The sequence below is a fragment of the Panulirus ornatus genome, chromosome 42 (genome assembly GCF_036320965.1).
Source record: "Panulirus ornatus isolate Po-2019 chromosome 42, ASM3632096v1, whole genome shotgun sequence".
Lineage (NCBI taxonomy): Eukaryota > Metazoa > Arthropoda > Malacostraca > Decapoda > Palinuridae > Panulirus > Panulirus ornatus.
Window position 1 is genome coordinate 1,255,001 of NC_092265.1, and position 16,432 is coordinate 1,271,432.

Sequence of the window (16,432 nt, forward strand, 5' to 3'; positions counted from 1 at the left end):
TACAGTAGGGTTGAGGGTCAAGTCAATTGGGAGGTGAGTTTGAATGGAGAAAAACTGGAGGAAGTGAAGTGTTTTAGATATCTGGGAGTGGATCTGTCAGCGGATGGAACCATGGAAGCGGAAGTGGATCATAGGGTGGGGGAGGGGGCAAAAATTTTGGGAGCCTTGAAAAATGTGTGGAAGTCGAGAACATTATCTCGGAAAGCAAAAATGGGTATGTTTGAAGGAACAGTGGTTCCAACAATGTTGTATGGTTGCGAGGCGTGGGCTATGGATAGAGTTGTGCGCAGGAGGATGGATGTGCTGGAAATGAGATGTTTGAGGACAATGTGTGGTGTGAGGTGGTTTGATCGAGTAAGTAACGTAAGGGTAAGAGAGATGTGTGGAAATAAAAAGAGCGTGGTTGAGAGAGCAGAAGAGGGTGTTTTGAAATGGTTTGGGCACATGGAGAGAATGAGTGAGGAAAGATTGACCAAGAGGATATATGTGTCGGAGGTGGAGGGAACGAGGAGAAGAGGGAGACCAAATTGGAGGTGGAAAGATGGAGTGAAAAAGATTTTGTGTGATCGGGGCCTGAACATGCAGGAGGGTGAAAGGAGGGCAAGGAATAGAGTGAATTGGAGCGATGTGGTATACAGGGGTTGACGTGCTGTCAGTGGAGTGAATCAAGGCATGTGAAGCGTCTGGGGTAAACCATGGAAAGCTGTGTAGGTATGTATATTTGCGTGTGTGGACGTGTGTATGTACATGTGTATGGGGGGGGGGGGGGGGTTGGGCCATTTCTTTCGTCTGTTTCCTTGCGCTACCTCGCAAACGCGGGAGACAGCGACAAAGTATAAAAAGAAAAAAAAAAAAAAAAATATATATATACACGTTGAAATGTATAGGTATGTATATGTGCCTGTGTGGACGTGTATGTATATACATTTGTATGTGGGTGAGTTGGGCCATTCTTTCGTCTGTTTCCTTGCGCTAACGCGGGAGACAGCGACAAAGTATAATAAATAAATAAATATATATGTATTCTCAGAACCTTTCTGGGAGCGCTTAAGAATGTGTGAGAAGCGAGATCTTTATCTGGGTGGGCAAAAATTGTTATGTTTGAAGGTATAATAGTCCCAGCATTTTTACATGGATGCAAGGCATGGGCTATAGAGGAAGAGGGTGGATTTGTTGGCAATGAAATGCTTGAGGAACATATGTGGTGCGAGGTGTCTGATCGATTAAGTAATGAAAGGGTGAGAGAGATGTGTGGTAATAAAAAGAGTGTGGTTGAGAGAGTGAAAAGGGCTTGTTGAAATGGTTTGGACATATGGAGAGGATGAGTGAAAAAAAGTTGACAAAGAGGATATATGTGTTAGAAATGGAGGGAACGAGGAGACGCTGAAGACCAACTTGGAGATGGACGGATGTAGTGTAAAATATCTTGTGCATCGGGGCCTGAACATGCAGGAGGGTAATGGGCGTGCACGGGACAGAGTGAGTTGGAATAGTGTGGTACACTGAAGTGATGTTGCAGGGAATGTGAATCTCCTGGAATAAACCACGGAAAGGTCTGTGGGGCTTGTTTGTGGATAGCGAACCGTAGTTTTGGTGCATTTCTCATGACAGCTGGAAAATGGTTGTGAACGGATGCGGCCTTTCTTCTGTTTCTAGCGCTAACTCACTAACGCGAGAAACTGCGATCAAGTGTGTGTGTGTGTATACATATATATATATATATATATATATATATATATATATATATATATATATATATATATATATATATATATATATATCTTTTTATTCTCCCTAAAATTTAATGATACTCTCTCACCCCAACTCTCATTTGCCCTTTTTTTCACCTCTTGCACCTTTCTCTTGACCTCCTGTCTCTTTCTTTTATACATCTCCCACTCAATTGCATTTTTTCCCTGCAAAAATCGTCCAAATGCCTCTCTCTTCTCTTTCACTAATACTCTTAATTCTTCATCCCACCACTCACTACCCTTTCTAATCAACCCACCTCCCACTCTTCTCATGCCACAAGCATCTTTTGCGCAGTCCATCACTGATTCCCTAAATACATCCCATTCCTCCCCCACCCCCCTTACTTCCATTGTTCTCACCTTTTTCCATTCTGTACTCAGTCTCTCCTGGTACTTCCTCACACATTATCTCGGAAAGCAAAAATGGGTATGTTTGAAGGAATAGTGGTTCCAACAATGTTGTATGGTTGCGAGGCGTGGGCTATGGATAGAGTTGTGCGCAGGAGGATGGATGTGCTGGAAATGAGATGTTTGAGGACAATGTGTGGTGTGAGGTGGTTTGATCGAGTGAGTAACGTAAGGGTAAGAGAGACGTGTGGAAATAAAAAGAGCGTGGTTGAGAGAGCAGAAGAGGGTGTTTTGAAGTGGTTTGCGCACATGGAGAGAATGAGTGAGGAAAGATTGACCAAGAGGATATATGTGTCGGAGGTGGAGGGAACGAGGAGAAGAGGGAGACCAAATTGGAGGTGGAAAGATGGAGTGAAAAAGATTTTGTGTGATCGGGGCCTGAACATGCAGGAGGGTGAAAGGAGGGCAAGGAATAGAGTGAATTGGAGCGATGTGGTTTACCGGGGTTGACGTGCTGTCAGTGGATTGAATCAAGGCATGTGAAGCGTCTGGGGTGAACCATGGAAAGCTGTGTAGGTATGTATATTTGCGTGTGTGGACGTATGTATATACATGTGTATGGGGGGGGGGGGGGTTGGGCCATTTCTTTCGTCTGTTTCCTTGCGCTACCTCGCAAACGCGGGAGACAGCGACAAAGTATAATAAAAAAAAATAATACATATATATATATATATATATATATATATATATATATATATATATATATATATATATATATATATATATGATTCTTTTCGGAAATGACGTATTTGATGCCCACTTGATGAATGCGATGGCAGTATGTGACAGTGGCGACACCAGCCCGTATCATAATAGGAGACGCAGGACAAGCAAAACATTAAGTTGTAATCAAATGAAAGTTAATATGTCTCTTAATATTTCGATTCCATGTGAAGATGGTCGCGGTAAAAAAGTCAAGTTTCTACACACATTACTGAAGTGAAAAAAAGTTCATAATTATCCACTGACGTGACTTTATTGTAATAAGAACTTCAACGGAGAATGAAGATTCGTTGGTTAACTGATACTGCGCGTGGTAAGTTGTAAATAGTAATTTCTGTTGTTATAATCAGGTCATTTAGACAGTTAGCCACAGGTGCTGGCCTCACCAGCTGCCATGGGCGGGTCCGGTGCTGCACACTATACCTACAGTGGTTGGTGGTGTAGCGGAAGGTCGCTACACCATAGCAGTTACCATGTTTTGCCACACCGGCACCAGTAGTTACCGTGTTCTGCCACACCGTCACCAGCAGTTAACGTGTTCTGCCACACCGTCAGCACCTCTCCACACATTTACAGGACAGGTGGTCTGGAAGTCCAGGTACGTTCCAGCACAATGGTGTAGAAGTCGGAGGAAACATACAGGGCTTCACCTGGTGACCCACACGCCTAACACAAGCTGGCTGTGTAGTTCCTCCAGCGAGAGGCTCAGTACCCAGCTGGGATCAGATGCACCACCTTCTGTGAATGGAGACATCCTTCACCACCTGACACTACTGGTGTCCTCATACAACCTCAATACCTAGATGAATACCTCATGAACCAGTGTACCCCTAGACACAAGACAGAACACCTCATGAACCAGTGTACCTCAGATACAAGCCAGAACACCTCATGAACCAGTGTACCCAGCTATGCGAAAGTAGCCAAGGTTTCTGTTACTGTGCCCCGAGTGTATATATCAATGTACAAGCTGTGTCAGGCCATGTACATTGTGTGTGAGAGCGTACAAGTGTGAGGGTATAAGGTAAGAATGAAAATGTGTGTCGAGAGGCTTTGTCTACTTCAGGTACGTTACGTTGTACCCTAGGTACCCAAAACACCTTCTCACATTACTAGATCACCCTAGGGTTTCCCTCTCACACTACCAAGTCACCCTAGTGTTTCCCTCTCACTACCAGGTCACCCTAGGGTTTCCCTCTCACATTACTAAGTCACTCTAGGAGTTCCTTCTCATGGTACCAGGTCACACTAGGGTTTCCCTCTCACGTTACCAGGTCACACTAGGATTTCCCTCACATGACCATGTCACCCTTGCGTTTACTTCTATCTCTTCTTCCCCTTCTCCAGCCCCTCCTACCTGAGAATGTTACAGTTTATATACAGTGCTATTAAGGTCGTCGTCGTATGGTGTGTGTCTGATAAGAACCTGTGGTTGTCCAACTTGGTCTTCAGGTTGGGCCCAACGTCGCAGTCCAGCCCGCTGCACCGCCTGCGGTGTCGTCTACAGAAGAGCCAAAGGCGCCGCGTGTAGCAGGTGTGGGTGTGGGTCTTGTCTTGTGTTTGTGTCGTCAACATGTACGGGGGGGTAAGTGTTCCATGTATCCCCCCATGAGTGGTGGTTCCCGGCTCCAGCCAGACGGTGCAGGGCCGCCTTAGACACTAGCTGCTTTAGATGACCTGTAACGCTGCTAGGGTTAGACAACTAGTCACATTAGATGGGGCTTACTAGCTAGTAGCACTTGCTGAAGGGACCTAAGCTGCACCTACCACCCCACCAGATAGATAGTCCAGACCGCAGTAGCCTGACCGCTGTAGCTACGCCGAGATTGCCTTGACTGGAAGTGGTTGTAGTGAATCATCCCCTATCATAAGATTCTACTATTCTCCCGCTTACTTGTATATAACAGCTATATGTATATTATAATACACTATGTATAGGTAAGAAGGAAGTATGATACACTCACTTTTTGTTCGAGGAATATCATGAGACGTGAGCTGGTAACTCCTCACACGTCAGGCTAGCACCAGCCAGGATGTCGTATTAAGTTTTTTACTGTTGTTACTAATGCAGGGGCGGGAGCGGCTGTGTCCTGGAAATGTCAGGGACCAACACTCTCTCCTCCCTCCTGCTCTCTGTACCCGTGGCCCGGAACACGGCAGCCAGTCAGTCCCTCTCCACGATCACGGTTCAACAACATACCTCACTCCATACCTGACTGCAGCCAGAACACCCGGACTCATCAGGCAAAGTACCACTTAAATAGAGGACCAGTAAGAGGGGATAGCACGGTCTTTGGAATGATAATTACAGGTCACTTAGACCCAGTAAAACGGCCCCTTCCTCAAAACCCCATCACCTGGGAAGCAATATTAGTATCCACCAAGTGAGTGTCAGGGAAGACAATATCCTTACCAAGCCATATGATGCCACTGTCAGGCACACAACTGTCACTGTCACTGATGCCATTTTCACTGATGGCAGTGTCACACAAAGTGAGGTCATGACACATTCACTGTCTGGTGTTTACCGTGAGCGTTGCGCAAGAGCCGTGATGGGAAAATAATACTTGTACCACACGCTAGCGGAGAGTTTGGTAAGGTTTGGGACCAGAGGTCTTCTTTATCACCTGTGTGGAGCTCAAGACCCGATGAGGTCATGCTGTGGGATACCTGTTTCAGATCCACCAGACACCACAGGCTCCACCAATTCTTATATACCAACCTCACATACTTCCCTACACATTCAGAGACCATGGTAGGTCATGTAACTTTTTGCGGTCATTCATATGCTGAGAGGACAATTGCAAATACAGCAAAAATGTGCAGAGAGTAACCAGGAAACAAGTTATAATATGACCAGTGTGTACCAACACCAGGGAATATGTTGGGTCGTAACATGACCCTCACACAAACACTGGTAAATGAAACCCAACAGTCGTTCACCGTAGAGTGGGCAGGGGATGTTCTCTGGACATTTGTTGATGCTGTTAGCACAGAATCACCATTAAAACAATTAACATTCTTCGGAGTTGAGAAACAATATTGTTATCCCGGATTAGAGATTAATTAATAAGTGATCTACAACATTCTTTCTGGAGGAATAAAGAGCGATAACCCTGGTAACTTATCATAATGAGTTCCAAGATGATGGCTCCAGTCTTACCATGTTGATGTTTTAATGATTAACCTGCTATGTACTATGTAGACGACATATCTATATTGACACAATCCCAAGAGGAACCAAAACTTGCTATATATGTGTGTGTGTATATATATATATATATATATATATATATATATATATATATATATATATATATATATATATATATATATATTGGAAAGAATCACAATTTTGCGCGTGTTCAAGATATTCCTATGAGTCCACGGGGAAAATGAAACATAGGAATATCTTGATCACGCGCAAAATTGTGATCCTTTCCAATATATATATATATATATATATATATATATATATATATATATATATATATATATATATATATAAACAAGCAGTGAATATGGACTTACAAATTTCAAGCTGAGAAAAAAATCTGTACGAATGCCAAAAGAAACTGCGAAATCTATCATTAATTTCCACAGTTTTAAAGTGTATTACCAATACACATTCCCTGGTGTCAATATAAACCAAACATTGTTAGAATTCTGAATAACTGATTAACAAAACGGCCTCACCTCTTACAATATTCTTGGCGTCAAAATAAAGCATCTATTTCTAGGCATTGCTGTATCCTGCTGGTGAGATACATTTGCTCGTCTATGTTGCATCAAGGTGGAAGCAGTCGCTAGGCCTGGCTGCGTCCTGTTCGTCGTCTGCGGTTTCTAGGCTTGAGTGCATCGTATCAATTATAGTGCCTAGGCTTACTCGTATCATGTTGGTCATTTGCCACTGGCGTTACTAGACTTGACTGCATCATGGTCAGAGCATGGCTATGCTTGGCTGCATCATGTCTGTCACACGTAGAGCTAAGCTTGGCTTCTTTTTTTGTTCAAATCTTTCCTATGCTAGGCCTAGCTGTATCATTTTGCTGAGATCAATGGCTAGGCTTGGCTGCATCATGTTTGTCAGATCCAGTAATTATGACGACCTAGACGTAATCGATTTCCTCCGTTCTGGACTTGAAGCTCTGGTGGAAGTACAGCAGCATGAAAGTGAGACCCAACCACAAGCACCAGTGTTTACATATGTCGTGTTTCTACACTATACAAACCCAAACATTTATCACTTACGCTCAAGTTATCAAGAACCAAGAATTATTAAGATCCTATCCTCTTTAAACGAGATACAAACGAAAGCGTCTTCCTTCACTGAGGCATTAACAAGGAGAGAATCCTATGCTGTACTTGTAGATCTGTACCACCTGAGACTGGCACATGTCCTCCTGTATGTTGTCTGAAAATCCAGAGCAAATATCTCTACAGTCATTGCCACACTACATAACTGGTTAACCTCCACCCATTGTCATCTGCTAGGACTAACATGACCCACCATTGACCTCACAGTACCTGAGGAAAGTTGTCATCTTGTCAATCAAAATCATCAAAACGTTTTCTTGAAAAAGACCAAAACAAAATTCAGAATATTATTACATATGTAACGGAAGTTGCAAAGAAAAACTTCAACATAAACTCTGCCTGGATTACCTGCCACACACACACACAGACGCCCACCTGGATAAGGTCATACGAGGGCATCCACCTGGGCAAGGCTAAGCGAGGGGCCAGCGTCCTGGGTAAGGTCAAGAGGGGTTGGAGGGAGGGAGGGAGGGGGGATGGGTCCTAGGGTAGGATATTACCACATGAAGAACTAGGGTGAGGTGGTAGGGCGACCAAGGGTAGGTGGCTGTGGGAAGACAATGGCTATAACATGTGCCACTAACACCAGGTGGTACAGCGAGGAAGACGTAAACATGGAACATGAAGCAGACAGCGGCAGGAGCAGTAACTGGCGGGTAAGAGGGAAATTGCCCTTTTTGTGTACGTGCTGTCTTTTTGTCAAGGTTGTGTGTGATGCTGTATTGATGGCGGTTGGAGCGGCCATATCTGGCAAGAGATCATAATACTGTGACAAGCACACACACCCTGGCCCTCACTCTCACCTGACGACGGGGTAATGGTCTCTGGCAGGGCCACGGGCAACGACAACCACACACACACACACACACACACACACACACACACACACACACACACACACACTTCCTGGCCCTTACTCTCACCTGAGGACGGGGTAAGGGTCTCTGGCAGTGCTAAAGGTAATCATAAACACATCCACAAGTATGAATTATGTACATGTGTATATATGTATATGTCTGTGTGTATATATATATATATATATATATATATATATATATATATATATATATATATATATATATATATATATATATATATATGTATGTATACGTTGAAATGTATAGGTATGTATAGGTGCGTGTGTGGACGTGTATGTATATACATGTATATGTGGGTGGGTTGGGCCATTCTTTCGTATGTTTCCTTGCGCTACCTCGCTAACGCGGGAGACAGCGACAAAGTATAATATATATATATATATATATATATATATATATATATATATATATATATATATATATATATATATATATATATATATAAGTGCCTCCCCGTACAGCACAAATAGGTAATTACGAGGGAGGGAACAAGTAACCAGGTAAGGGTAAGGTTAAGGGACGGTAAAACAGCAGACGTGAGGGAGGCATGATGGAAGGAAAGACACGGAAGAGCAAGGCAAACGATAGGGTGGATATTAAGGGCATTTAAGGAGGGAAAATCCCTCCAAGGATATGAGGGTAGGGATACGAGGCAGCAGTACAGTAGACGGGAGAGGCACACGTCTTGGCTAGGTGGAGGCAAATTACTAACTTACTTATACCAGGAGGACAGGGGCAATAATGGCACGGGCAGGAGGTACCCTCGTAAGGGGGTGGAAGTTAGGGACACAGGTTAAACAAGGCTACCAATAACAGGGGACTTCCCCTTGTCCCCCTGACCACACCGATCCTTCTCTTGACACAGTGACCATCCCGGGCACCTGTAGCTACCAAGACCACACCATGCCCGCCACCTAATACCCCATTATCATCCCATCCCTGGGACCACCTCGCCCCGCCCCCAGGCCCCGTGACTACCCAGTCCTACCCAAGTTCCCGGAGATATGGGGTACGTGTGTGTGGAGTCCTCAGGGCAGGACCGTACGAAAGTGGCCGCACATATCGGGGTGGCCTTAGGGTAGGACCCTGCGGGTGTAGAACACCTGTGGGGGGAGGAGGGGCTTAGGGTAGAACCCTGTGGGTATTGGGGCCTCAGGATATAAGACCTTGTGCGTGACGTCCACACATGTGGAGGCGACTATCAGGTGGTTGTGTCCCAAGTTGGTGGCAGTGTAAGCTACATGAGCTGTTGGTCCTAAAACACTTTTCATCGTCCAAACCTCGATGGGGAAAGACGTGTCTCTGGTGTTTCAGGCCCACCTGCAGGTCAAGATGGCGACTTAAACTCCCTCTCTCTCTCCCTCCAACCCACCAGTTTGAAACTTGGATTATGCCTGACCACACCTACCTACCATCTTCACACAAGGGTCCCCACCTCCGATTAATCTGCTTGTGAAAGAGACATAACTAGATACTTTTACCAGTGAACGAGTAACTCACTAGAGAGGCCTTTGCTTTAGCTGCAGTCGCCTCAGTGCCCCTGACAGTTGGGGCTGTGACCCAGCTGACCACAGTCACTCCATATATTTCCTTGAGGGTCGGAAAGGCGATCGCCTGACCTACGTCCGTCATCACACTCTCCTCATACCAGCCAGTGTTCCTACAGATACAGAGATTGTCCTCTACGTACGACTGCGAAAATCATAAACAACCCATGAACAAGTGCACACATAAGCAAGAAACTAGCTTGTCCCATAGTTATGTGTATGTAAAGTACTCGTGTATTACCAGAAGTGATGCAACCAACAACGTAAAGATATTCATCACTTAAATGTTCTGTACTAAATATATGTCAACACAGTAGTACTGTAGTTCAGCATTACATACATAACGTGTGCTAATACAAAACTATTACAATTCTACGATTATGTAACTTTAAATCAATTAATGTTCTTCATTAAAGACATGATGTACGTCAACACATTACTAATGCAATTCTTCCAATATGCAACTTTATATTACGCAATGTTCAACGAATCGTCTAAACGCATAACATATTTTTTTTTTTTTTTTTTTATACTTTGTCGCTGTCTCCCGCGTTTGCGAGGTAGCGCAAGGAAACAGACGAAAGAAATGGCCCAACCCCCCCCCATACACATGTATATACATACGTCCACACACGCAAATATACATACCTACACAGCTTTCCATGGTTTACCCCAGACGCTTCACATGCCTTGATTCAATCCACTGACAGCACGTCAACCCCGGTATACCACATCGCTCCAATTCACTCTATTCCTTGCCCTCCTTTCACCCTCCTGCATGTTCAGGCCCCGATCACACAAAATCTTTTTCACTCCATCTTTCCACCTCCAATTTGGTCTCCCTCTTCTCCTCGTTCCCTCCACCTCCGACACATATATCCTCTTGGTCAATCTTTCCTCACTCATTCTCTCCATGTGCCCAAACCACTTCAAAACACCCTCTTCTGCTCTCTCAACCACGCTCTTTTTATTTCCACACATCTCTCTTACCCTTACGTTACTCACTCGATCAAACCACCTCACACCACACATTGTCCTCAAACATCTCATTTCCAGCACATCCATCCTCCCGCGCACAACTCTATCCATAGCCCACGCCTCGCAACCATACAACATTGTTGGAACCACTATTCCTTCAAACATACCCATTTTTGCTTTCCGAGATAATGTTCTCGACTTCCACACATTCTTCAAGGCCCCCAGAATTTTCGCCCCCTCCCCCACCCTATGATCCACTTCCGCTTCCATGGTTCCATCCGCGGCCAGATCCACTCCCAGATATCTAAAACACTTCACTTCCTCCAGTTTTTCTCCATTCAAACTCACCTCCCAATTGACTTGACCCTCAACCCTACTGTACCTAATAACCTTGCTCTTATTCACATTTACTCTCAACTTTCTTCTTCCACACACTTTACCAAACTCAGTCACCAGCTTCTGCAGTTTCTCACATGAATCAGCCACCAGCGCTGTATCATCAGCGAACAACAACTGACTCACTTCCCAAGCTCTCTCATCCCCAACAGACTTCATACTTGCCCCTCTTTCCAAAACTCTTGCATTTACCTCCCTAACAACCCCATCCATAAACAAATTAAACAACCATGGAGACATCACACACCCCTGCCGCAAACCTACATTCACTGAGAACCAATCACTTTCCTCTCTTCCTACACATGCCTTACATCCTCGATAAAAACTTTTCACTGCTTCTAACAACTTTCCTCCCACACCATATATTCTTAATACCTTCCACAGAGCATCTCTATCAACTCTATCATATGCCTTCTCCAGATCCATAAATGCTACATACAAATCCATTTGCTTTTCTAAGTATTTCTCACATACATTCTTCAAAGCAAACACCTGATCCACACATCCTCTACCACTTCTGAAACCACACTGCTCTTCCCCAATCTGATGCTCTGTACATGCCTTCACCCTCTCAATCAATACCCTCCCATATAATTTACCAGGAATACTCAACAAACTTATACCTCTGTAATTTGAGCACTCACTCTTATCCCCTTTGCCTTTGTAAAATGGCACTATGCACGCATTCCGCCAATCCTCAGGCACCTCACCATGAGTCATACATACATTAAATAACCTTACCAACCAGTCAACAATACAGTCACCCCCCGCATAACATATATATACCAAAAATTTAATCAGTAGAACTTCGTGTACGGTGTAGAAGCTTCACTCGTGTTTATCCAAAACGTAGATGCATCCCACCCGACCCAGATATTACGAGCTTTTAGATTAAGTAACCAAATGCTACCATGACCCACCAATTATACAACTCCTTAACCTTGTATCTTCAGCTGAAGGGCCGCTTCAATTAGATGAGCCATTCTTTCTTTATTTATTTATGTTTCCCTAGCAGGAGCCAGGCTCATACTGGTGGGACAAGTGTCTTTTTACTAATGTTGGAGGCGTCTTCCACCTCCACGTTCGTTAATCTCTAGTAAGGAAATAACGTGTACCTCCCTATAGCCTTTGTCTGGCCACGTAACTTGTTAGAGCGCTAACAATGACTAACAACCGGTTGTGTAACCGATGTAGGTAGGGCTGGCGGGTGTCCAATGGTGGCATCTTCCTTTATGGTTCGACCCGGTTATGAGAGCCAGGCCAACTGCTTCCTTCACAAGGGCGCCTCACATACCTCCCACACTCTCAACACTACTCCTTACATCTTACTGTCTCTTGGATATGTTTTTTCTCATGTGTGTGACCACATGATGTTCCTGTCTCCCAGTCCAGGTCTATCGATGGCCCGCAACATCCTGCCCACAAGGGTTCCTTCCGGTTATTGTTAAGATTTCCAGCATACCTGACAGGTGACACGTGTCACTCCAGTACATACGTATGTCCAGCTTGGCTGTGACCCAAGAGCCGAGCTATATGGCCACAATACCGCCATGTTGAACATGGTAAAGAGAGCATAAGCTGCTACGGTGGCCCCGCCATTACTCAGACCACAAACCCGTACACTGTGTCCCGTTGTTACTCAGACCACAAACCCGTACACTGTGTCCCGTTGTTACTCTCAAACCTTCGACAACTCAAGGGTGGGTCGTTGTGATGTCTGTTTCCATTGCTACACCGTCAAACTCTGGACTAGATGTTTTTTAAGTCATTGCTAAGTGCTATAACTTGACACTTCAAGAGGTGGGTTTTTTCCAAACCCCCAAATCCCCCCCCCCCCTTCTCTCTCTCTCTCTCTCTCTCTCTCTCTCTCTCTCTCTCTCTCTCTCTCTCTCTCTCTCTCTCTCTCTCTCTCTCTCTCCTGACTTCAGCAGCTCTTTAATCCTCTTCATATATGAAGTAATGTCAGGCCTCGAACAACATATCTGTCCATGACTGGAACCTTCACATGAAAAAATGGAATTCCCCAACGCTGTCTAGAGCCTGGGAGTCAGTGGATTTCCAACTTCATTCCTGGTTTCCCAACTCTGCTTCCTACCTACATCTGGTCTTCTTTAACCGCCTGTATCCATAAGGATGACAACAATATCATGGTAAGTTATACTGCTAACTTTATTGATCCTCACCACTTATACTCCCCTGCCACCACCGTCCTCCCCTGCCACCACCGCCCCTTCCCTCTGCCAACTCACTACACTGAGCGAGGATCACCATGAGTGTGTTGCTTTAAGGCAACCACTGTACGAGTATCGGAGGTCCGCCTTGATAAAGAGGGATAACAAAGGGAATAATATGTCGCTTTTGATACTTTCCCATACGTAGTGTACGGCCACCGGGTTCACACTGGTAGGGCTCCATCTTTTGAACTTTCTCTACTCGTACACAGCGTTTCAAATTTCTGCATGAGGTCCACCTTGACTATCTCGTGAGGCAGTCTCCCCTACCTGCCACTATCTGAAAGGAAGTCAGTCACTCATCGGACAGGTGTGAGGCCTGATTACCGAGGAAGGCAGGTGGGTGGAGGGAAGGAGGCCCCGCCTGTGTACCACTAGGGTGACCCAGAGCAGGAAGGGCGCGGCGGAGCAGATGTGGAGGTAGGAAGGATGTCGTCATCGTGAATGGTGGCAGTATTAACTATAAGGACGGTCCACCTACAGACCGGCCCTGTATAACAACAACCCACTCCTGTATTGATTCTCTCCTTGGAAGTAACAATGGCCTCCCAGGAGACATATTACATAGACGCCCTCAAGTCTGCCCCATACGTCACCCTCTCACACTATACGTCGAAATGTGTCTTTAAAGATTATAACTCGTTTATTGCTATCACAGTACCTGGACCTACTCACTCAGGGTATCTTGCAAGCATCACACACTCCAGCCGCACCCTCTGCAGCTTATGTGCCGGCTGAGTGTGTTAGCAGTAGCTTAGATCATTCTCACTAGTGTGGCAATGGCTGAGTGTGTTACCATGTACCAGTTAGGACTTGTAGTTGTTACTTTCATCCTCTTAACTGTAAATTACGACCTGAAGTCACTAGAGTTCTCTTGAGTGACAGGAACCGGTCAGTATGAACAACAACGTAACATTAAAGTATGATGAGGGTCGCTATCATCTGAACCATACTAACTCTAGTGAAAGGTAAGGCTTGGCCATCCTCTGCAAAGTGGGAGGCAAGTCTTGGCCATCCTCCAGCCTAGTCTGAGGTAAGGCTTGGCCATCCTCCAGCCTAGTCTGAGGTAAGGCTTGGCCATCCTTCTCCCACTCATTAACTACTCACATAACCTGCCACGACCCGAACCATGCCTAAATCTATTGCAAATTGTTGCTATGCAAATGTTGCTGTTCAACCGTCGCTATACAACCGTTGTTATACACATGTCGCCGAGCAGCAGTACTATATAAGTTACTATACAACCGTTAATGTACACCTGTTGTTATATAACTGTTGCTATAATGACGTTGATGTACAACTGTTCCAGTACAACCATAGCAATGCAAACGTTGCAATAAAGATGTTGCTATACATTTTTTTGATACATGATAATCGTTTCCCATGTTATCAAGGTGGCGCCAAAAACTGACGAAGGCTACATCCGCTCACACTCAGTCTCTAACTGTCATGTGTAATGCACCAAACCACAGCTCCCTATCATTAAAGTGGCCCCACAGACCTTTCCATGGTTTACCCCGGACGCTTCACATGCCCTGGTTCAGACCATTGACAGCACTCTACCACATTGTTCCAATTCACTCCATCCTCTTCTCATTTCACCCTCCAGTAAGTTTAGGCCCCGATCGCTCACAATCTTTTTAATTTCATCCTTCCATTACCAATCTGGTCTCCCTGTTCTTTTTGTTCCATCTATTTCTGACTTTTATGTCCTCTTTGTCAACATTTTACACTCATTTTCTCCATATGTCCAAATCATTTCAGCTTATCCTCCTCAGCTCTCTCAACCACTCTCTACTACCACACATCTCTCTCACCCTTTTATTGCTTACCCGATCACACCACCTCACACAACATATTGTCCTCAAACATTTCATTTCCTACACATCCACCCTCCTCCGCACAGCCTTATCATAGCATAGTCCATGCCTCGCATCCATACAATATTTTTGGGACTATTATTCCTTCAAACACGCATTTTACTACCCTTCCAGATAAAGTTCTCTCTTTCCACACATTTTTTTAGAGCTTCCAGAATCTTCACTCCCTCACCCACCCTATGACTTTTACGCTTCCATGATTCCATTTGCTGCCATGTCCACTCCCAGGTAGCTAAAACACTTCAATTCCTCCAATTTTCCTCCATTCAGACTCACATCCTAACTCCTTTTACGCAATCTTCCAAACTTAGTTATGTTTCTAGTTTCTCACTCGAATCTGCCACCAGTGCTGTATCATCAGCAAGCAAGTGACACTTCCCAGGCCCTCTCATCAGCCACAGACTATATGCTTCCCCCTCTCTCCAAGACTCTCGCTTTAACTCCCTCGCCACCCCATCCATAAAATATATCGAACTATGGTGACATCAGACACCCCCGCCGTAGATCAACCTCCATTTGGAACCGTTCATTCTCCTCTCTTCTTACTCTTATACATGCCTTACACCCTTGATAAAAACTCCTCACTGCTTTAAGCAGCTTTCCTTCCACACCAATCTTCATAAGACCTTCCACAAAGCATCTCTATTAACCCTATCATATGCTTTCTTCATATCCATAAATGTCACATAGAAATCCATCTATTTCTCTATTTTTCATACTCATTCTTTAATGCAAACCGCTGATCCACACATCCTCTAACCGATCTGATGTTCTGTGCAAGCCTTCACTCTCTCAGTCAATACCCTCCCAAAGAACTTACCAGATCTACTCAACAAAATTATTTCTCTGTAATTTGAACATGCATCTATCCTCTTCGCTCTATACAATAGCACCTCGCCATGATTCATACGTACACTGAAAATCCTTAACAACCAATCAACAACACTGCCACCCACTTTCTTAATATTTATAAGAGCAACACCATCCATTCCAGCTGCCTTGCCACATTTTATCTTACGTAGGCTTTCACCACCTCCTCTCTCAACCAAACTACTCTCCATAACTCTCTCACTTCGCATACCACCCCTATCCAGACACCCTTCATCTGCTAAACTATAATCAACCACATTCAAAATACTCGCTCCATCTCCTGTTCACTTCATCACTACTAGTTACCACTTCCCCTTTTGCCACCTTCACCGATGTTCCTCTTTGTTCTCTTGTTTTTCGCACATTATTTTTCCTCCTTCCAAAACAACTTATTTTCCCTAAAGTTTACAGATACCCGCTCACCCCAACTCTCATTTGCCCTCTTTTTCAATC

At 44.6% G+C, this 16,432-nt stretch overlaps 1 protein-coding gene across 1 annotated transcript in view; it reads left to right on the forward strand.

The window, feature by feature from the left end:
• Window positions 1-16,432, forward strand: part of LOC139761999 (uncharacterized) — a 78,665-nt gene that overhangs the window by 9,647 nt on the left and 52,586 nt on the right. The window contains exon 2 of the mRNA XM_071686779.1: window positions 4,335-4,467. Coding sequence (XP_071542880.1) covers window positions 4,456-4,467 — 12 coding nt within the window. The 5' untranslated portion in view covers window positions 4,335-4,455. The remainder of the gene's footprint in view (window positions 1-4,334; window positions 4,468-16,432) is intronic.